The following is a 24,520-nucleotide window of genomic DNA, read 5'->3' as shown; positions in this document are numbered from 1 at the left end:
TGGAATGGAATGCAAAGTTGTTCTAGCACAATCCTGTTGTATAAAACTGGAGTAAGCATTAAAGGAAGACTGTGTGACAATTTTGCTGCTACCAATGTAGATATTGCTTAGGAAATATTTGAAAATGATACGAGAGATTAGGTGGTACAGAGCCATACAGATTAATTGTTCCATTACTCAATATGCGAGAGGAACAGGACAGAAAATAAATATTTGTATGAAGTACACAATGCCACACACTGTACAGTGGCTTGTGTAGTACATGTATATTAAGATGTAGAACATTTTTGGAAGAAGACACACTATATGATAAGACTAAACTAAAAAAACTTCCTGTTGGTCAACTTCTTCTATTCCACTGAAGAGTATTTTCAACAGAAAAGTCTACTTTTTTAGGTTTTTTTAAAATTAATGTTTGTGTGTATGTGTCTGTTTGTGTGTCTATCATATATTTTTCCCGCGTGGAATGTTTCCCTCTATTATATTGATTACTTCAATAAAATCTACATCACTACATCATCTTTTTTCCAAATCCCAGGGACCATGCTCCACAAGCTCAATATAATTAAATGTTGACAATTAGTCCATAAATCCAGTATGTGCATGGAAGAACACCAAATGCTACAGGTGTTGTTGATGTGAGCAGGAAAAATATGAAACAACTTGAAGAAGGTACAGTACCAGAAATTTAGCTCAACAAACACTATGAGAGCTTCAAAGTGGTTTGGGAATAATAATAATAATAATAATAATAATAATAATAATAATAATGTGCTGACCATACACATTTCAGCTGAAAATAAACCACCAAAATAACTGTGAAAAAAATTATAGCCAAATGTGTGTTGATTTCAACAGGTTAATGATTGCAGTGAACAAGGGCAACACATTATTCACTCCAAGACAATACACCCACAACTCTATGAAATTTTAGAAAACATATCATCCATACTTTAGCAATGTGCTTCCTGAATCTTCATGTGCATTATAAGGTTCACACTGTGAACAACACATGAATGCCCAAATTTCATCACAGTTCCACTTGTGAGATAAGACAAATTACACCATGAAAGAAAAACTTCTGGAAATGATCAATCAAACGTAAGTAATTCTTTGTTACTTGGAGAAAACATATTCTCCAAGTGCTGCTGAAGCTTCACTCTAAAAAAAAAGGTTCAAATGGCTCTTAGCACTATGGGACTTAACATTGTGGAACTTGACTGACGGGAGTACTCTCTATGCCAGCAGTCTGTAAATACATCATCTGCCATCAAGATTTCATCCCTATGATTCAAACTGACCTGCAGTCCCTCCTGAAAACCTCATGCCCCTCACAAGGACTCACACCCCAATCCATAGAACTTCTTAACCCACCCAAACTACACACCCTCACCTTTTACCTTCTTCCTAAGATCCACAAACCCAATCATACTGGCCATCCTACACTTTGCTGGCTTCAAAGCGCCCACAGAAAGTATACATATCAACACCTGCAACCCATAGTACAAAGATTTCCCTCTTATATTAAAGATACCAACCATTTCCTGGATTGTCTAAAATCCGTGCCTGTCCCACTTCCGCCACACACCTTGCTTGTCTCTATTGATGCAACCTCCCTCTATACCAACATCCCCCACATACATGATCTGTCTGCTAATGAACATTTCCTCAGTCAACACTCACCTGATTCCAAGCCTTTCACATCCTCCTTGCTCAACTTAATCCACTTTGTACTTATTAACAATTACTTTATCTTTGAGGGGCAGACATACAAACAGATCAGGGGTATGTCCATGGGAACCAGGCTGACTCCTTCCTACACCAGTATTTTCATGAGTTGCTTGGAGGGGCTTTCCTGGGATCCACAAGCCTTCAGTCCCACATTTGGTTTAGATACATTGATGACATCTTTGCCGTATGGACTCATGGTGAGGCTGACCTGTTAAAATTCCTGGAATCTCTAAATACCTTCTCCAAATTAAATTTCACAAGATCCTATTTCGAATCCCATGCCACTTTCCTTGATGCTGTTCTCAACCGCACCGAAGGCCAGTTGCACACTTCCATTCACATCAAACCTAATAACAAAAAACAGTACTTACATTTTCACAGTTGCCATCCTTTCCACGTCAAACGTTCCCTCCCATACAGCCTTGGCACTTGAGGCAAACATATTAGTTTGGATGCTGACTCTTTATAGCAATACACCACCACTCTCAATTCAGCCTTCAGTGGACATAATTGTCCCAACAGCCTAGTACAAAAGCAGATTTCCCGGGCCATCACATCCAATCCTGGTACTGCTGATCCCTCCAAAAGACAACTTCAGAATGCACCACTTGTCACCCAGTATTATCCTCGTCTTGAATGTATCAATCAGCTACTCCTAAAATCATGCCCTGAAATGAGATCCATTGTGTCTGAGATTTTGCCCACCACACCGAGAATAGCTTTTCGTCGCCCTCCCAATCTCTGCAACATCCTTGTCAGACACTATGCTCCTTCTGCACCCATTTCCCTAGCATATGGCTCCTACCACTGTGACTGCACCCACTGCAAAATGGTGCACTCTCCTTCTACCACCTATTCCAGGTCTGTAACTGGCAAAACATATACTCTCAAAGGAAGAGACAACTGTGAAAATGACACGTCATATACCAGCTGTTATGTAAACACTGTTCGGCCTTTTACATCAGCATGACTACCACCCAATTATCAGTGAGGATGAATAAGCATAGGCAGAGGGTGCATACACGCAAAACACAATAGCCCGTTGCAGAGCATGCTGTACATGACAGTCATGACCTCGGTGCCTGTTTCACCACATGCAGCATCTGAATTCTTCCCTCAGATCTCTACAGGTGGGAACTAGCACTACAACATGTCCTCGGTTCTCATCATGTACCTGGTCTTCATTTTTAATTTATGATAATTCCTTTTGTCTCAATAGTTGTTCACAATAACTACTTCTTTCTTCACTCCATTTTAGTTTCCTACATATTTCATTTTCTGATTTGTCTATTTTTTGCCATCTCCCCTTCCACCTCTGTTACGTACAATGCACTTAGCTTTTCACTCTTATTAACACATGCACGATGTTTTAGTAGTAATCTCTGTCTTGGATATTACTCTGTCTCCCACGTTTTGGCTTTCTGGTTTTCAAATTTTGTCTGGTGCAGTCCCCATCAATCAGTCTTTCTTTCTCATCCTGTCCAGTAAGTCTCCCCTTCACCGAGGTTCTGGGTGACTTTTCTGAACTGCACCCCTTTTCCTAAGCCTTTCCATTCCGTTTCCTTCACCCCTCTTCTTTCGCCTTCAACTCTTCTGCCAGAAGATGGAGCCACTGGCTCTGGGAGCTTGTAAAATTTAAATCCTTTTGTGTTTGTGTTTTCCTGCCACAGTTTGGTGAGTAGAGTTTTTATCTATCCATTTATATTATCTACAAAGTAAAAGGAATCACCTTACCTGTCAAGCAATAGTATACTAATAATAACCGACAGATGTTCTTTGACTCCACATAGAAGTGTTCTCATACTTGAAATGATCATGTCACTTGCTTACATATACACCATGCCAAATGGTACCTCTCTCTGGACCAGTTATTGGGGCCTTTTCCTGTTCCATTCATGTATGGAGCTTAGGAAGAATGATTTTAAAAACACCTACATATGCACCGTAATTAGTCAAATCTTGTCTTCGCAATCCCTACAGGAACAATACACAGCCCGTTGTAGCATATTCCTAAATTCACCACTTAAGCTGGATCTTGAAACTTACTAAGTAGACTTTTGTGGCATAGTTTGCATCTAATTTCAAGCTTTTGCCAGATCGCTTTCTTCAACATCTCCTTGATACTATCTCGTGGGTCAAATCACTCGTGCTGCCCTTCTCTGTAACACATTCAATATCCTTTGTTTGTCCTATTTGGCTGGGGGACTGATGACCTTAGCTGTTTAGTCCCCCTTAAACATCCCAACAACCACCACCACCATCCTATTTGGCAGTGTCCCATACACTTCATCAAAATTCTAGCATTGGTCACACAAGTGTTTTGTACAGTAGCTCCTTTGTAGCATCCCTAGTATTCTACCAATGAAGCAAAGTCTGCCACCTTCTTTAACTATACCTGAGCCTACGTGATGGTGCTGTGTCATATGCCTACAAACTGTTACACTCAGGTATTTGTACGAGCTGACCAATTCTAATGTGACACATTGATATTATAGTCATAGGATTCTACATTTTTATGAAAAGCACAGATTACTATTCATCGTAAAGATGACACATTGATTTGCAGACAGGCACAATGTAAAGACTTTTGCCATTGAACTTTTGGTCAATGCTTTCTTCAGAAAAGAAAATACACACATATACACAAAAGCAAGCACATATCATGCATACATGATTGCTATCTCAAGCCGCAATGGTCAGACTGAAAGCCATACTGGCTGGAGATGGCAGCCATGTGTGCATGAGGTGTGCTTGCCTGTGTGAATCTGTTTATGTTTTCTTTTCTGAAGAAAGTTTTTCTGATGGCTCAATAGGTAAAAGTTTTTTTGCCGTGACTGTCTGCAACTCAATGTGTCACCTACCCTTTTCATAACATTGTAGTGTACCAACCAGTTCTTTCCACTGGTTGGTTCTACATTTTTTACATTTTGCGAAGAGAAAATGTTACATTGCTGAACATTTAAAGAAAGTTGCAATCTTTGCACTATTTTAAGACTTAACAAAATCTGATTGAATTTAGTGCCCATCGAACAAAGGAAATCACCAAAGGCATGGTTGATTGTCAATGGAACTTTGTACATGTACAAACAATCAGCAGGTATGTAAATGATTTAGAACTGAATTTCTCTGTGGCTGGTAGAACGGCCATCAGAGTGTATTAATGTTGTTCATGTTTAGCATTGTTAATGGACTTGTTAGAGTATATAAGAGGTGTGGACAGTTTCAGATGTTGAATGATCACTGTGAAGGACATGTACATGCCGCATAATCTTGACAGATAGTGTTGCCGATACTAGACATATTTTGAAAGGGGCCTCATTGCGGGTTGCCCTTGGGCCAGTTGATCGAAACATGCATTACACATATTTGTTGGGCATTCAAATGTGACAGTAGCCTGAGGTTGGTCTGCACGGGAATGTGAAGACAGCCATACTCATCGTCAAGTAGCCAGTGGAACACATCTGACCAGCACAAGGGAAGATATTAGTATTGCGCACTAAACATGCAGTAAAACTTCATTTTCGCACCTACCATTTGAAAACAAGTAATGGGCTCTATGCAACATTCTGTGCCCTTCTGCACCCTTGGTAGGGGGGATCAGCAGCAGTGGGATAGGGAAATTCCTGACCCCATTCATAGGCTGCTATCAATATGCCAACATGAACAGCTGTGTTTGGAGTGGAGCCGTAACCAGGAAAGATAGACTACTGATGAATGGTGTCGAACTGCGTTCAGTATTGAATCACAGTTCTGCACTATCCCGGACGACCATCGTCAGTGAGTATGGTGGTGACCTGCGGAGAAGCCCTGTTATTCCAATGTTCTGGAGAGGCCAGCAGCATTACTCCTGGCATCATGGTGTGGGGAGCCATCAGGCCTGACTTCCGGTCACAGTTGGTGGTGGCTGAGGGAACTCAGACAGCACAATGGTCTCTCACGGATACCCTGTGGTCTCATGTGTTACATCTCATGTGACAATACTGTGCTACTGCTTTTCAACAGGACAATATTTGTCCACACATGGCACTTGTCTCTATGAACTGCCTCTGTGATGTGGAATCAGATCTGCCTCAACTCCATTCCACAGAGAGTGTCCAAGATATCAAGGCCAGTTACAACAGTTGTGGGCCAGCTTACCTCAAGAGAGGATACATCAATTTTATGACACCCCTCTCAACTGAATCAGTGCATGAATCCAGACCAGAGAGAATGCAATGTCGTACTGATAAGTAGGCTCATATGCCAAGTTCTTTGTAAATTTGACTTAATTTTGTAATCACTGACATCTCATCACGTATACTCTCAAGCTGTGAAGTTTCATTTCAGTACCTCCTCTGTTTTCAGGTGCTTCACTTTTCTTTTTGTCAGGCAGTGTATTGTGCAGCTTTTTATCAGACAGTGCATTGTAGATAACCACATCATCTGCAAAAAGCCTGAGGTTAATATTAATAATGTCTGTCAGGTCATTAACGACGCAGGAACTTTAACTAAATACCATCTTTAATTTGAGTGTGAATCTAACAATGGAAAGTTCATGATGGAATGTAACAATATTATGAAAAGGAAAGCTGCTATTCACCATATAGCAGAGATGCTGAGCCACAGATAGGCACAACAAAAAGACTCTAACAATTAAAGTTTTCCGTCGTTAAGGCCTTCATCAACAACAGACAAAAAATAAACACACACACACACACACACACACACACACACACACACACACACACACACACACACACACGACCGCAGTCTCAGGCAATTGAAACCACACTGCAAGCAGCACCACCAGTGCATTATGTGAACGGCAACTGGGTGAGGTGAAGGAGGAGGTTGGGGCGGGGAGGGGTAGGGATAGTATGGTGGGGGTGCCAGACAGTGAAGTGCTGCAGTTTAGAAAGAGGGCAGGGGAGAGGTGGGGAGGGAGGGGGGGGGGGAGAAGTAGTGGAAAAGGAGAGAAATAACAGACTGATGGCTGTGTAGTGCTGGAATGGGAACAGGGAAGAGGCTGGATGGGTGAGGACAGTAACTAACGAAGGCTGAGGCCAGGACGGTTAGGGAACACAGGGTGTATTGCAAGGAAAGTTCCCACCTGCGCAGCTCAAAAAACCTGGTATTGGTAGGAAGGATCCATATGGCACAGGCTGTGAAGCAGCCACTGAAATGAAGGATATCATTTTTGGCAGCATGTTCAGCGACAGTGTGGCCCACTTGTTTCTTGGCAACAATTTGTCAGCGGCCATTCATGCGGACAGACAGCTTGTTGGTTGTCGTGCCTACACAGAAAGCAGCACAGTGGTTGTAGCTTAGCTTGTAGATTACAAGAAGGTAGCCCTGCCTTTGATGGGATAAGTAATGTTAGTGACCAGACTGGAGTAGGTGGAGGTGGGAGGATGTATGGGACAGGTCTTGCATCTAAGTCTATTACAGGGGTATGAGCCATGAGGTAAGGGGCTGGAAGCAGGGGTTCTGTAAGGATGGGCAGGTGTACTGTGTAGGTTCGGTGGACAGCAGAATACCCCCGTGGGAGGGGTGGGAAGGATAGTGGGATATTTCTCATTTCGGGGCACGACAAGAGGTAAACATAACCCTGGCGGAGAATGTAATTCAGTTGCTCCAGTCCTGGGTGGTACTGAGTTATGAGGGGAATGCTCCTCTGTGGCTGGACAGTGGAGTTTGGGAGGTGGTGAGAGGCTGGAAGGATAAGGCACGGGAGATTTGTTTTTGTACAGGGTTGGGAGGATAATTACGGTCAGTGAAGGCTTCAGTGAGACCCTCAGCATATTTCAAGAGGGACTGCTCATCGCTGCAGATGAAACAACCACGGGTGGCTAGGCTGTATGGAAGGGACTTGTTGATATGGAACGGGTGGCAGCTGTCAAAGTGGAGATACTGCTGGTGGTTAGTAGCTTTGATATGGACAGAGGTACTGATGTAGCCATCTTTGAGGTGAGGTCAACATCTAGGAAGGTGGTTTGATGGGTTGAGTAGGACAAGGTGAAGCAAATGGGGGAGACGTTGTTGAGGTCTGGAGGAATGTGGGTAGGGTGTCCTCACCTTTGATCCAAATAGCAAAGATGTCATTAATGAATCTGGACCAGGTGAGAGGTTTACGATTCTGGGTTTTTAGGAAGTGCTGGAGCCTTTGTCTGCAGGTAGGATTATAAGGTCATGATCAGTTTTTAGATGGTGGACAGTGGTTCTTTCTGCAGATGTAAGGTTAGTTTGTATGTTGAGGGAATTGGGGAACGGTGGTATTTCTCTCCTTTTCCACTACTCCCCCCCCCCCCCCCCACCTCTCCCCTGCCCTCTGTCTAATTTACAGCAGTTGACTATCTGCCACCCTCACCATACTATTCCTCCCCCTCCTTACCCCCACAGAGTCGTTGCTGACAAAGGCCTTAACGGCTGAAAGCTTTGAGAGTGAATCTATGTGATTTACATCTTTCTGATTGAAACATCACAGTTTTATGTTGCCTTTTGCTGCTGTTTTGTAATACAAATGCCTAATTGTTAAAAAAATGACTATTAGTTGAAAGATATGCCTAATTGTTGAAATAAATGCCTTTGTTGTCTCTGTAAAAGGAGATAACACACGGAATGGGTTTTAATTACTGCTTGTGTTTACTTGGCTTCATATCAGATTATACTTCCTTCAAAAGCAACATTCAGTGCCGGATCTAAAATACTGTTTTGCTATTGTCCTAAATTTCTTGTTCTTTCAAGTTTCATTGCGACACTTGTGCGAATTAGTTAGTAGCATGCCAAATTTCAGTGTTCCTTTATACAATAAATTGCAAAGTTACATTACTTGAGCAGTGAGTGAACTATGAAAAGGAATATTTTCCTATCAATCCAACCAAACACAAAAATGCACTTTCCAAGATTACCGGGAAGATGACATCGTTGTTTTCAACAGCTATAGCAGCATCGATTTGAAAATCGCAGTTCTCATTCAGCTTACGTAAAGCTTTTATTGATGCTGGAATCCTTCTGTGGAGACTATGGAATCCTATATTAAGACAGTTTTTGGATAAGTATACGGACAAATCTGTGCCCAATGAGTCAAGTTTGTGAAAATGTTACTGAAGTGAATGTCACGATGAGAATGGGCGGGGCGGGGGTATATTATCTGGTTTCCAATCAATGAGTCAACTGGTTCTATGGTTATTTTTATTGCCAATGTCATTGTTTGATCATTATAATCTTCAGAAGGTGCATCAATAAAAGCATTCCTGCTTACAACAGTGTCTGGAAAGAATTAACAATACAACTCTTGTACAGTTATTTATCAGTTCAATACAGCAATGCAGCCTGTAGAAATTCAATACAACAATATATTATTTTTCATCACAGACGTTGTACCATACATTAATGATCGGGATAACTTTAGAAGTGCTATTTCCAAACAGTCTTCACATGGCATGCGTAGCACACAGTTTTCACAGGATGTCAGAAGAGATACAGAACTTGTTTCTGGATGCTGACAATCTGATTTTCAATATTACAAAGATCTTTGTGAAAGCCCCATAAAGAACTGATTTAAAGACACTGTGCCAGATATAAGTATACCCCTTCAATCTATCATAACAAGAGGGGAAAGACTGGTTTCAACACCAGTTTGGTACACTTTAACTGTCTCTACTATAACTACGGTGGTCATTGTTCTGGAGGATGAATATCATCAATTATAGCATCAAAGAAACATCTCAAATCTTTGGAAGAAGAAATGACTTAACTTTAATTGAAGTCTAGATCAGTTTCTTGCCACATGTGATCTCCCAGCTTCAAGAAGCAGGGCAGCCTTTGCCAAAGTCAAAGAAATTGGTGAATGATGTGAAGATTGGAGAGCATGCCAGGAAAATGGGGTTCATTAGTCAGGGGAAAGCGTAAAATGTAGTTTCCAAAAAATCTTGATCTTGACAAACTTAGAAACATTTCAAAAATTCTACCAGTAGAAATGGACCCTACAGTACCTTAAGTTTTATGTTTGCTCCAGTTACCTCCACAGATTTTCGAAGGCCATTCTCCCAGACAGAGGAAATTCCAGAAATTTTTTAAAAAGCATATGATTATCAATCACAAATAATAAGCCAATTGGGCACTGTAATGCATAGGCTTTCAAGCAGCATTTTCATTTTTTTGTCAAGTGCAATTAAAATTTTGTGTAAAACTTTAAAGTTAGCCTAAAAATATAATACAACACAATGTTGACATCAATATGCTTGATTGTGTGATTATCTGAATTGTGCAATCTTGTAAATAAATATGGAAGTTTTTCCTACACTGCCTATTTGAGCTGTTTATAATGCCTTTTTGCCAACCTATTTTAACTTATAATCCATAAATTTCCGGTCCCTTGTCACTAACATACATAATGAACAGCATGGTCCCAGCACATTTTCCTGGGTAACAATGGTAGTTACTTCTAAATCTATCGATGACTCCCAATTCCATAAAACATGCTACATCCTTCCCATCAGAAAATCATTCACCCACACAAATTTCACTTCATACCCATTTCATAGTATGTTCAATAAGAAGTATATGTGTGCCTTTTTGGAAGTTGGAAAACAGTGTGTGAACCTGACTGTCTTGATCCATTGTTTTCAGGATGTCATATGAGAAAAGTGCTATTTGTGTTGCGCATTTACTGCTTTTCCAGAATCCGTGCTGGTTGGTATAGAGATCATCATTCTATTTAAGATGCCTTATTACATTTGAGCTTAGAATATGTTATAAGATTCTACAACAAATGAAAGTCAAGGATTTTCAATGGTAGTTCTGTGAATCACTTCCACTGCCCTTCTTGTAGCTAGGTGTGACCAGTACTTTCTTACAACCACTTGGCACAGTATATTATGATTAAAAGAGGGACTAACACACAAATTCTGTGTTCCATTGTGCCTTGTAGCTTTGTTAAATTTTAAAGATTTCAGCTATTTCTTTATGTTACTGACACTCATATGCAGTTTGTGCACATGAAAGTAAATAGGTGTCTTGTGTATTAAGTACTTAAACTAGTTTCTGAAAACAATATTTTGTCATTTAGTTTTAAATTTTGTGGACCTGTTACGCGGTGTATGTCTCATGGATTTCACTTGAAAATCTTCTCCAAAGTTGAAACTGGCTTGTAGTTATACACTAAATATTAGGTTTTGCAAACAGAATACGAAGAACAGAGTCATGCTTCAATATATAATTAATACAAAAATTATAACAGATCTGTTCTCAACAAGGCACATAATATCTACAGCCAGATAAAAGCCATCTGAAGACTTTTTCATGTAATATGGTCTACAGCTATACATATCCAATTTGCTCCAACATGTTTTAGTGTCATCTACTCACCTTCCATTCATTCGGTTGCACATCTTGCCACTTTCATTTAATTATCACTGCAGTCATAATTAAGTACTCTGCTTCCTCTGTTCTCTGATCCACTTGTGTATGTTTCTGGATCTCCTAGTATCATTTGTTTATTTTGGACATTGCAAATGATAAACACTGCTCACTTGTGTGTCACATATTCAATGCACTTACTGATAAATTGTTGAGGGACATTTTGCCATTCATCATCAACAATGGGAACCTCCAGCTCTGTAAAACCTGAGAGAAGTAATGATTTAACTGCCATATGTCTCTGGAGCAGCTCAAATGAACTCTTTCATACACCTCACAAAAGACAAAATACCAGTTTGGATGAGAATGTGTGCATACTGTGAGGGTACAGAACTCATGTGAATCTAATCCAGGAGTTTTCTCATAAACATTAGAGGTGTGAAATCTTCTGTATCTCTGTCACCTACATATCAGCACACTTGTTAAAACTCATTTTACTGTTAACTGTTATAATAATAAAACTTGTTATTTATTTGTAAATGATATTCTCTGTGTGTTTAAATATTAGTTTGGTATTTTGTTTGAGGTACTCCTTGCGTGCCATGGGACAGGAGTAAGACTGCAGAAATCTCTCAGTCATAGCAGCTACTGCACGGAGCCTTCAATGCTGTATGGAGTGCCAAGGAGGACCTCAGAGTACTCTTATAACCACATAAAACCATAGATGAGCAAGTTAACAACATAAATTAAGAACAAAGAAATTTTTATATAAAGTTGTTTGTTAGGTTAGCACAAGTATGACAACTGCTCAAACCAGATATATGTACTTATGTATTCCATTAAACATTCAATGAGATTTGGAAACAGAAGAATAATTTTATTTATTAGAAGTCAAAAGATATGAAAATACTAATATTCATTAGGATTAAAGGAGAATTATAGAACTGACAATGTTGAAGAGTGAAGCTGCAGCAATCAGAGAAATGAATTACAAAAGAAGTCCAATTTTTGGGGGGAAAAGGGAAGGAAGACTAGGGTTTAATGTCCCATTGGCGTCTAGGGCATTAGAGGCAGAGCACAAGCTCGTATTGTTTCAAGGATGGGGAAAGGAAATTTGCCGTGCTCTTTCAAAGGAAGCATCTCTATGTTCCAGAAAACCTAAATCAGGATGGCCAGATGCAGATTTAAATCTTAGTCCCCCCACCCCCTCCTGAATGTGGGCCCAGTGTGCTAACCACTGTGCCTCTCCTCTTGTTCCAATTTTGATGTATATTACATCATTGTGGTTTTCAAAAATCCAAAAACTAGAAGAGACTTATTGAAAAGCAAATACCTATCACTTCAATTTTGACTCTGATCTTGGAAAAATTTCACCTATCAATTAATTTGCTGATGCTTCACCTATCAATTAATTTGCTGATGCTTATTCCCTTTAATATCTATTTCATTGCCAAGATATTGGGTTGTCTCATTCACAAACTTTACACTCCACATTCTCCCCAACCGTTAGGCTTAAGAGTAAATCAGAAAACAAAATATGGTTTCATTTATTGTGCCCTCACATTAGTGTTCCACACCCACTGTTGCTGCACATTAGAATGTTGTGCTGTTAATGTCCGTACACTAGACAGACAGACAGGTAGAGAGAGGGAGATTGGAGGAGGGTGGGAAGAGGGAAGGGGGAAGTTGGGGAGGGTAGGAAGAGGGAAGGGGGGAGTTGGGGAGGGTGGGAAGAGGGAAGGGGGGAGTTGGGGAAGAGGGAAGGGAGGGTGGCGGGAGGGAGGGAGGGAGGGAGGGAGGGAGGGAGGAGGAGAGAGAGAGGGAGCTTAACTGAGTTTAATGTTGTTCATGTGAATGTTTACCACTTAATGTCTTAACTATGTAGTGACTGGTTGTCTTTGTTCCTTCCACTGTTTTATTCCACCTAGAACTTTCCAATATCCTATGAGTCAGCCTTTCAACATGTACTGTAAACAATAATAGACTTACCGGAAGAAGATATTCACTCTGCAGTGGAACGTGTGTTAATATAAAACTTCCTGCAGCAAGAAAATCTCATTCTGCAAACATTCTTCAGGCTGTGTCTAAGCCATGTCTCCACAATATCCTTTCTTTCAGGAGTGAGGAGAGCTGCTGTGAAGTTTGGAAGGTAGGATATGAGGTATTGGTGGAAGTAAAGATGAGGATGGGTCGTGAGTCATGTGGTGATAAGTTCCTATGGGGCTCAACTACTGAGGTCATCGGTCCCTAGGCTTACACACTACTCAATGTAACTTAAACTAACTTACACTAAGAACATCACAACCAATGTCTGAGGGAGGACTCGAACCTCCGACGGGGTGAGCCGCGTGAACCGTGGCAAGGCGCCCTGGACTGCGCGCCATGAGTCATGCCTGGATGCTTGGGTGTATCAGTTGGTAGTGCACTTGGCCAAAAAAGGCAAATGTCTTGCATTTGAGTCTCAGTCGGCAGAAAGTTATAATCTACCAGTAAATTTAATAGAACTATTTTTCCACAATGTCACCTTATCCACACAATATTCCTGTCTATAAAATTATGACATTACTAGAAACATGAATATCATCAGAGGGCTCAAGATGACAAGGCAAAATAAATGCAATACAATCATGGTTAAGATTTTTACTTAAAAAACTGACTAGTGTTTCACTGATGATTCAAAAAATGTAAATATTAAATTTTCACCTAGTATTAATCAAACCAGTACTCACTGTGAAGTTAACTTGTTTGATCTAGATCAAAAGGCATTTTGTCAACAATTGTTTTCCAACAAAAATTAATTTTCAAGATGTTTGTTTCTCTGATAGAAAAGTTAATAAATTGCATATCATACATCTAAACCAGATCAAAAATGTAGCATTCTAGTCAAATCTAGCAACCAGTATCTAAATCACTGATGGAAACTTCTTATAAATCATGTTAAACTCAATAAGTAATGGCTTTCACATGATTAAACACAAGATACCACATACTGCAAACATCTGGGATACTCTAATTCCATAAACATACATGTATTCTGTGATTCACCATTAAATTCTGTTCTTGATGAAGTTTTCAAGCTCAAAACAGATGTGACAAGATGAAAAGAGGCAGAAATTCATTGTACAGAAGTTGCCCTTCATCATTATCATTGTGTACATACTAATCTTTAAATACTAAATATGTGTTGGGGATAAAATAATCTCAGATTTTTTTGCACCGCCTTAAATTCCAATTACAGAAGACTAAAAATTACAGAATAATGTGTCCTTTTTTTTGTAGATTAGAAATGTTACATTACTGTTTAGAGTGTAGAAAGTAGTAAATAAAGGGATACAATGATCTTGGAGTCTGTATGAAAGATTCCTCTTAGTGAAAACACAAGCAACAAAAATTTGCACCTTTTGCTTCTAATTATTTCTGAAACTATCTGTTTGTATAACATTAATTAAAAGTATCTCTTCTAGAACAGATGTGTCAGAACAGTGATCAGTGTCAAGAGAGGATAAGGAAAGACAACGGTAGATCTGGGCAAAATGCTTCAAAGAACAATACAAACTATATGTACAAGTACTCTATTTATTGCCAGTCTATTTATTTCTTTTGGGATATTGGGTTTTTTATCTGATATTAGTCCTGTACACACATTCAACCACAAACACAACACAGGTCATTATCAGATGTGAAGTCCAACCACACCACCTCACTGGATGGTATAGAGCAGTTGAGCTTGCTTCTGTTTTAAATAATTAAAGAATGTGGATTTAAATTTGATAACAGTAATGGAAGTACCTGGAAGAAGCAATACATAAAGTAAGGGAAAGGCAGCCACTCGCCTATAACAGATCAATGCATGGAGCTCAGAAACATGTAACAGAAAACAGCATCCACACTAGTTTTCGAGCAATAGCTTTTTTTCTAGCTCAAGTGCACAGGCATTCACACATACAATCACACATACGCCTACACACAAACTCCTGTGCCACAGCAAGTGTCTCCCAGACAAAGAGCTAGTGCTCAAAAGTTAGTGTGAATGCTGTTTTCTGTTCCATGTTTCAGCACTCTACACATAAATCTGCTGTGAGTGGCTGCCGTTCCCTTGTTTTATGGATATGGCTAGCAAGCTCTCGTAACAAAGAATAACTGTTATCTGTCTTTATCTAAGCTAGTCAGCTTTGAATTATTCTTGAGCATCTGTCACTATAATGCAATTAGGGCAGATCGCTAACTGAAGTGGCATTATTTGCTTTCATTACATGTATGCCAAACACCACAATTTCGCCACTAGTTATGTCACCGAATTCCTTATATTCCAATCTATCAAAATGTAGTTGCTCTTTCTGAAATCTCTAATTGATGGCCAGCATAAAGTGTGTAGTAAAAAGAATAAAATTTTTTGTTGTTGATGGATGGGTTTTACAGAGACAGGATATTACAGTATCCTTACAAAAATGAAAATAAGTTCTAACAAACTGGACACCTTCTGTATGCTTGCATGATGTTGAATGGATTGGAAATGATAGCTTCTCGTTTACCTAAACTTGTGTCATTACTGCATAACTTCTGGACCAGCCCCATAATATAGGCTTTTACTCTGCAGCAGCCAAATGCACAACATGTTTTCATGTAAACTGGAATGTTTAAAAACAACAGTTTCAATTGTTATGCATGAGATCATTCATTGACCAATGAATTCTCTCTACAATTCTCTGATGCTTCCCTCTTCTTTAAAGCATATTGTTTTCACTCCTTATCTGTTTCCCTCATTTTGCATGGCAGTATGTGGTGCCACTATTGTGCTTTCATATCAATAACATAACTGTTATTCTTTAAGTACATAATTACCTCTACATATATTCTACCAAAGATAAAATGGGTGACTGTAAAAGGGAGAAGATAGGGATTTTTTTTCTTTAGTAAGATGATGTTTAGGCCTATTATAGCAGATTCCAGTTCCTCAAATATTTCTTCCTTGTTTCCACTGAATTCGCTAATAATGTTTTGCACTGTTTATATTATATAGTAGTTACTCAAGCTGGAAAATACAACATAAATAAATTGTCACATATCATGACAAACTTTGTGGGCGAGGTTATAGCCGTTACATTTTAGTCTGCAAACCAAACATATCGCTCAAAAATGAACAAACACTTGCTATCAACATAAACTAGTGTGAAGTTTATAGTAACAAGCTTGGGATGGGCAGATTCCACATTAACGGTTTAAATACTGGTTGACGAAAATAACTCAGGCATGAAACTGATTTCCAGTAATGAATTAGCTCAGTAATTACCAGCAAATAATGTTGGGAAGAAGTTACAAAGCAAAGAAAGCTAGCAGTAACTAACCACGAAAATCTTTCTTGTATATAGTTAGTTCGATATAACCCCGCAATTTTATTTTGCAAAGTGCGCAGATGCGTTTCAGATAATGCCTTTCTGTGAACCGCTTCAAATACAACTAAATAATAGAATATTCATATTTATGGTTTAATGAAGCCGTAAACGCAGCTTTTTCCTCTTTATTGGGATTTAAGACTCCTGGCCTGCCCCCTTCTCCCCGTTGATCATAACGGCATATATGACGGATTATTACTAGTATCCAACACCACAAGGCTGCCAGTACGCGAGCGGTTCTTGATCTTGTGAAAATCCGTCCCCGAGCGACAAGTAGCGCGGAACGAGAACAGTGACAACACAACGTACGGCTTACTATCTGAATAATGTCCAAGAGCATCATGGTTTGACAGTACATAACATTCTAACTTAAACAATCTGCTTATGTTTTAATGCATTCTAACTTAAACAATATGCTTAAGTTTTATTGCTAGTTTATTCCAATTTGCCTTTCTCTGTTAACTTCCTGGACAACTGCAAACGACGCGCAAGATATTGTCAGCACTGTACATAAGCGCCATTTACATGCGCCGCTAAACAGTGTCAACTGACGCATGTCACCAGTCAACTGTTCAATTTTCAATATAAATTAGGAGCAATTAAGGTCAGACTTCTCTTGTGGTGCATCTCTTAATCGATGTTTTGTGGAGATATAAGAAGAGAACAATGTGTGGTTAGTGAACCCAACTTCTGTTTTAAAGCTATATTTTACAGACGTACCTCCTTGACCATCAGATGTCATTTGCATTAATAAAGCCATCTGTTGCCTCTCAGACATGGGCACCGCCAGCCTCGGCGAACCCTGAGACACTTTGGAACGAGATGTGCTTGACGGCATCTCACGTACATAACTTCTGGTCGGAGACCTGCGAATGATTATCGTAACACTGATGTAAAGATCCTAATCATCTAACGGTAATTATTCGAAACGGGTACACTGGAATAAATAAATCGAGCTTATACCACGCCTGTATTGTGTTACAGAATTGGATTCTGTCGAATTTTGCTGATTAGGTACGTGACATACAATAAGTGAGGTTATAGAAAGTCTTATATGCTGAGTACTTCATTATAACTTATATTGTCATGTGTTATATGTAATAAGAACTGTTGTTGCATTCTATGCTGATTAACTATCTTAATACAGTAAATACAGTTTGTTTACTTATAACGGTATGAAAGCAATCTACAAGAAAACGTATTGTATACATAGCAAATACGGATGCTTTCTCCCGACTTAAACTGATTTCACAAATTGAATAAGGCAATACAAATAAAATGAAACAGACCTTCATTCACTTTCCCGTTATTCAGTGCAAATACACACGTTATTTTGATTTCTCGCGCGATTATTTCATCAAATATTTTACGACGAACAACGGAGCGACGCGATTTGCCTGCCCTCTACCACATCTCAGTGTACTAAAAGTGTTCCTGTTCCACGTATATCTTCATGTGTCGTGTAAAACAGGTTGCATAAACGGAGTTCATCGCTTCCGTACAGGAAAGTGTAGACTTGTGGACCAAAAGCGTAGAAGGAGATGATAAATTGTAATAAATAGTTTATCTGGCTCCAATTCTATGTTATATTTGTTTTTGGGTGCAACTAAAAATGTTGTCTTCTCTATCAAATGTCCTGGCACCTACATCAGAAAAATCGGTGCTCTTGTACAATAGCTGCCGGCACATGCAGAATTTTGTGATTCTCACAAAGTGGTCGAAGACAAAACTACAAAATGCAACGACTATGAAGTATTTTATCCGTGTTTCGTTTGTACATTGAGTACGCAAATGAATACGAATGTGTACTTAATATTTATTCGCAATCTTAGCCGTCATTACAACGTCTTGACGTTTCCTTATTTTAACAGCAGTTCCACAACTCACTTTAAAATGAGATATATTATTCATTTTTCTGACACTTGCTCAGTCAATTATTTGCCAGATGATCAATACATCCATCTCACTAGTTAGACAGCTCAGAAACGTTGTGCTCCCGATGCATGAAACCGGCTCCCTGACGGTGTGGCAGCCGCCTTTGTGTCGGTTCCTTCATGCGCTTTTACTGCCATTGACGCACGTGGACCGGTGCGCCAAATGTCACCTCGCTCATCAAGAACTGCTGCCTCTACAAGCAACATGTACTGACCCCCGACAGGAAACGCCAGGAGGAACTGTGCTGTAAAATAATCACGATGTGGTGAAACGGTCTGTGTCAGTACAGACCCACCTGCAGCCTCTCCCATCTGGAACAGAAGTGCATTGATGTTCGATTCAAATTTTTAAATTTTTTTTTGAAACATGTATATGTCTATATTTTACCAAAATAACAATGAATGCACATATTATTGTTACTACTACAGTGTAAATGCAAATCAACCAAAACTGCATAAGTGTACATAAAAAAAGTGGGGAGGGAGGGGGGGGGGAGGATATAAATGTTAACAGTGAGGAACTGAAAATATCAACAAGACACAGATGAAATTCTCGTAAATAAAATGACAGACCTAAGCTAGAAAGGGGAGAAAATATTAAATTTAATCTGATCATTACGTTACCCATATCCTGGAGTTTCCTTTAATAGCTTCGGTTTCCTTAGAATCATTTATCCATCGGTTTGGCATCTCTAACTTTGGGAGTGACACTTGACGAAATTCTCTTCCCTGCTATATGAGTTGGGATCTCTTTTGATACTGTGTCTTGGATAGCCCTGTTGCCTGTCTTAGGTGAAATGAAAACCCAGTTTCAGACAACCAGCCATTACATCTTCTACTCATAATCAAGGATGTTCCAGCATCAATTTCTTTCTCAGCCGTCCTACAGTAATTTCGGCTTTTGAGACATAATTAACAGTTCTGCTGGTATCCTATAACACTCAAAATTACTTTTCTAATCTTCACATTATCTTATAATCTTTTGTTTGCTTTTCTTTTACTAAGAAGTAGTTCTTTGCTTATATGAAATTCTCTCTTTTTTGTTCAGCAAAATATATCCTAGCATTCCTCTCAAAAATTTAATTTTTGTTGCTTGAGTTAGGGTTTTGTCTTTATTTATGCTGTACCTTTGCTTCCAATCATAAAAACAGCAACTCTGTTGAAAACTATTAGGTATGTGTATAATTTTTCTGTCTCCTATGATTGCTTTCCCACACATATCTAAATGTAAACCTAAATGTTGTAGGAAAGTTCTTGCAGACTGTAAATACTTTTGGATTAAAGGAGACCACTCACCAAAAGTCAGAAGCATGAGTTGTTGATGTGCACACACAAAAGAAAGAAACCCTTCATTGCAGTGCAGTTAGTGTCATTTGGGGTGGGTAGAGGGAGGGGGAGGTGGGAAGGCAGGGAGAGGGACTGGGGGTGGGTGGTTACTGGTTCAGATGAAAGCACTCGGTTTGCCACTTAGGAATACAGGAGGGTGCCATGGCAGGTATATGTGCTAGGCATGTGAAGCATGACTGCAGGGGCCAGTGAAGAGCAGCACACAAATGAAGGTGATGTAGGGCGCCCCCTACTGTATTTCTCATATTCGCGGTACACTCATGAAATGGTCGCACAGGAAAATCCCCACTTCATCGTTACCTCCGAGATCCTGTGTCCCATCGCTCATGCGCCGACTATAACACCACGTTCAAACTCACTTAAATCTTGATAACCTGCAATTGTAGCAGCAGTAACCGATCTAATACCCATGAACTGGGAAGGTGTGACTAGACGGAGGAGGGGGGAGCTGTTGGTCGAAGGATGCAGGAACAGTTGGTTACAGGAGTGGAGGATGTGTTGCAAGGATAACTCTCATCTGTGTAGTTCAGGGAAATGGAGGTGGAGGGTAGGATCCAGATGGCCCAAGTTGTGAAGCAGCCACTGAAATGTAAATTTTTTTCTTGGCAACAGCCTGGCAGTGGCCATTCATCCTGGTGGGCAGCTAGTTGGTAATCATACTAACATAAAAAGCTGTACAATGTTTGCAGCAGAGTTGGTATATGACATGACAGCTTTCACAGGAGGTCCATGCTCTGATTCATTAGGATAAGCCTACGAGAGGACTGCAGGTAGGAGGTGCTTGGGGGGGGGGGGGGGGGGTAGGGATGGAATGGGCTGGTCTTGCACCTTGATCTGTCACACAGGGTCATATCCTTGAGGCAAGCGGCTGGGTGTGAGAGTGGCATAGGGATGGACTAGGATGTTTTGTAGGTTCCATGAGCAACGGAAAACCACTTTAGGAGGGGTGGGAAGGCTCTTGGGTAGGACAACCCTCATTCTATACCAAATTTTCAGCTGAGTTGGCTCCTCTCCTAACTGTACTATATTGTAGACCCCTCGAACAAAAAACTGTGCCCAGTTCTTGGAAAAAAGCACAGGCCACACCCATTACAAGAAGGGTAGCAGAAGTGATCCACAAACCTACCATCCAATATCCTTCACATTGTTATAGAATCTTTTAGAACATATTCTGAGCTCAGACATAATGAGGTGTCTGAATCAGAATGTCCTTCTCCATGCTAACCAGCATGGATTCTGAAAACATCCATCATGTGAAACACAATCTGCATTTTTCTCACGACATACTGAAAGCTTTGGATAAAGTCAGTCAGGTAGATGCAGTATTTCTTGATTTCCGAAAAGCCTTTGACTCAGTACCACACCTACACTTATTGTCAAAAGCATGATTATAAGGGGTCTTTAGTGAAATTTGTGACTGGACTGAGGACTTTTTGGTAAGCAGGGGACAGCACGTTATCTTGGATGGACAGTCATCATCAGATGTAAAAGTAACTTCAGGTGGGCCCCAGAGAAGTGTGTTGAGACCCTTGCTGTTCATGTTGTATATTAATGACTTTGCAGACAATATTAAAAGTAACCTCAGACTTTTTGCAGATGATGCAGTTATCTATAATAAAGTACTGACTGAAAGGAGCATAAATATTCGATTAGATCTTGATAAGATTTCAAAGTGAAGCAGCGATTGATAACTTGCTTTAAATGTTCAAAAACGTTAAACTGTGCACTTCACAAAATGAAAAAAAAAATTAAAAAGAAACATAATATTCTATGACTAAAATATCAATGGGTCACTGATGGAATCGGCCACCTCATACAAATATGTGGGTGTAACACTTTGTAGTGATACAAAGTGGAATGATCACATAGGCTCAGTCGTGGGTGAAGCAGGTGGTAGACTTTGGTTTATTGGTAATCACTCATGAAACAGCCGTAGAATATTGCTCAAGTGTGTGGGACCCATACCAAATAGAATTAACAAGGAATATCGAACATATACAGCATGAATGGTCACAGGTTTGTTTGATCCCTGGGCGAGTGTTTCAGAGGTACTGGAGAAATGGACCTGGCAGAGTCTCGAAGATAGACGTAAACTATCATGAGAAAGTCTGCTAGCAAAGTTTCAAGAACCAGCTTTAAATAATGTCTCTAGGAATATATTACAGCCCGCTATGTAGCACTCACATAGAGATCCTGAGGGCAGGATTAGAATAATTACTGCACACACAGAGACATTCAAACAATCATTCTTCCCACACTCCATACGTGAATGGATGAGGAAGAAATCCTAATAACTGGTATAATGGGACATACCGTCTGCCATGCGATTCATGATGGCTGGCAAGTTACAGATGTAGATGCAGATATGGAGTAACACGTGGGCGGTACTGCCTGTGTGTGAAGGCCCTTGTAACATCTTCAACTTACTGGACAAGCGAATCCTCATCATTACAAATACATCATCCATGGATGGCTAGACTGTATGGCAGGACTTTTTGCTGTGGAAAGGATAGCACCTTTCAAAATGCAGGTACTGTTGGTGATTAGTAGGTTTAATATGGACAGAGGTGTGGATTAATGTCCAGGAAGGTGGTGCGTTGAGTAGAGGAGGACCAGGTGAGGTGGCTGGGAGAAAAGATGCTAACGTTGTGAAGGAATGTGGATAGGTTACCTTGGTCATCAGTCCAGCTCATGGCGATACCACCAACAAGCCTTAACCACACTAGGGGTTGGGAGTTTTGGTAGGCTAGGAAGGTTTCCCCTAGGTGGCCATAAACAGGTTCACATGGGAATATGCCATGTGGGCGTACATGGCTGTGCTGCAGATTTGTTTGTCTAACTTCCCTTCAAAGGAAAAGTAGTTGTGGGTCAGAATACAGTTGGTAAGGTACATTAGGAAAGAGGTGGTGAGTCTGGAATCTGAGGACATTAGGGAATGTAGAGTTCAATACCAGCAAGGCCATGGGCATAAGGGATGTTCATGTATAGGAACCTGGCATCTACAATGATGAGTAGAGATCCAGGAGGTAAATAAGTGGGAATGGTAGAAAGTTGGTAAAGGAATTGGTTAGTATGGCTCTGAGCACTATGGGACTTAACATCTATGGTCATCAGTCCCCTAGAACTTAGAACTGCTTAAACCTAACTAACCTAAGGACAGCACACAACACCCAGCCATCACGAGGCAGAGAAAATCCCTGACCCCGCCGGGAATCGAACCCGGGCGTGGGAAGCTAGAACGCTACCGCACGACCACGAGATGCGGGCAATTGGTTAGTATCGTTGAAGTGGGAGGTTAGGTTTCGGGCAATCGGCTGGAGGTCTTGGTCAACAAGACTGGAAATTCTTTCAGTGGGCCATCCAGGATTGCTCGGTTTGTGGATTTCGGAGAGCATGTACAAAGTGGGTGTGCGGGGTGTTGTTTTGGTGAGGAGGGAAATCGATCGGAAGAGAGGATCTGGGAAGGGCCTATGGATTTCAGTAGGGATTGGAGGTTATGTTGGACTTCTGGGATGGGATCACTCTGGCAGGTGGAGGACAGTTGGCAGAGGCCTTCTGTCAAACAGTCACTGTGACTCAACATGACACTGGAGGAGCCTTTGTCTGCAGGGAAGATGATTAGGTCAGGATCCGTTTTCAGATTGTGTATGGCTGTCCTTTCTTCCACTGAAAGTTAGTGTTCTCCAACCATCAGTTTCCCATTCCTCCGGCCTTTCACCCCTTCCAATTTACATCCCCACATCACCTTCAGTATGCGCCATTCTCCACTGGCCCCTACAATCGTGCTTACATGCCTAGCCGATGTATCTACCATCCCTCCCTCCTGCATACCTAGCTGGCTTACCAACTGCCTTACCTCAAGCCACTAGCCACCCAGCCCCAGTCACTCTCCCTACCTCCTGCCTCCCTCTCCCTCCACACATTCGGCCCAACACTATGCCCACAACAACCAGTCCCCCTGCCGAAATACAGTATTGGCACCATGTATGGGCATAGGTGTGTGTGTGTGTGTGTGTGTGTGTGTGTGTGTGTGTGTGTGTGTGTGTGTGTTTTACTTTTGCTTGACAATGGGTAACTTCAAAAGCTAGCATTTTTCTTTCTTTTGTGTGTGCCCTTCAACAACTCAACTCAATGCTTCTGCTTTTTGGAGTGTGGTCTCTTTTAATCCAAAAGTATTAAAAATAAACATAATACAGAATGGAGGATGAATCTTCAACTAGCTTTTTGTGAGGGTTAAGGAAACAAAATCAGAGTAGATCTCGAGACCTTTCCATACATACTGTTAGTACCTATAAGTACAGACAGGTAAATTTCACAGTTTCAGCAAGTAACACAGAAGCACTGATTTTTACAAAATGTCATGTTCCCATACAGAAAATGTTGTAAATCTGTGGATATCAGTATTCATAACTGATAATTACTGAATGTTGAAATTGCATTTTGCTTTTCTTTTCAAGACTAAGGTCCAAGTATAATTTTAAAATTATTGTTCATGTGCTGTTTAACAAACTGTGTGGTGACATCAAACATAGGACTGAACTGCGCAAAAAAATGTACCACAACTGGAAACAAGTATCACCAAAATTGAAAAAAATAACAGTGAAATTGGCAAAAAAAGAAAAAAAGTGAGAAACCATTTAATTTGGGAAGAAAATGCTGAATTCTGAAAAAAACATTAAATCTGAGTCAAAAACCTGCAACCATCTCCACTAAATGTATTTAGGGTGAAAGACAGACTAGCTCCCAAGTGATGGTACTGACTACACACTTGAAGCA

At 40.3% G+C, this 24,520-nt stretch overlaps 1 protein-coding gene and 1 long non-coding RNA gene across 7 annotated transcripts in view; one reads left to right on the top strand and one right to left on the bottom strand.

Annotated features, from left to right (window-relative positions):
• Positions 1-16,813: 16,813 nt before the first annotated feature.
• LOC126482320 (uncharacterized) overlaps positions 16,814-24,520 on the top strand; it is a 54,248-nt gene continuing 46,541 nt past the window's right edge. The window contains exons 1-2 of one of the 6 annotated variants that reach the window (XR_007587627.1): positions 16,814-17,136; positions 17,220-17,477. This is a non-coding gene — a long non-coding RNA (uncharacterized LOC126482320). The remainder of the gene's footprint in view (positions 17,137-17,219; positions 17,478-24,520) is intronic. The other 5 variants (XR_007587630.1, XR_007587629.1, XR_007587625.1 and 2 more) reach the window with 5 other exon arrangements.
• Positions 18,036-24,520, bottom strand: part of LOC126482318 (integrator complex subunit 7) — a 157,635-nt gene continuing 151,150 nt past the window's right edge. The window contains 2 exon segments of the mRNA XM_050106360.1: positions 18,036-18,513; positions 18,515-18,709. Coding sequence (XP_049962317.1) covers positions 18,430-18,513; positions 18,515-18,709 — 279 coding nt within the window. The 3' untranslated portion in view covers positions 18,036-18,429.

This window comes from Schistocerca serialis, chromosome 5 (genome assembly GCF_023864345.2).
Source record: "Schistocerca serialis cubense isolate TAMUIC-IGC-003099 chromosome 5, iqSchSeri2.2, whole genome shotgun sequence".
In the NCBI taxonomy this organism is placed as follows: Eukaryota; Metazoa; Arthropoda; class Insecta; order Orthoptera; family Acrididae; genus Schistocerca; species Schistocerca serialis.
This window is presented reverse-complemented; position numbering and strand designations above follow the sequence as displayed.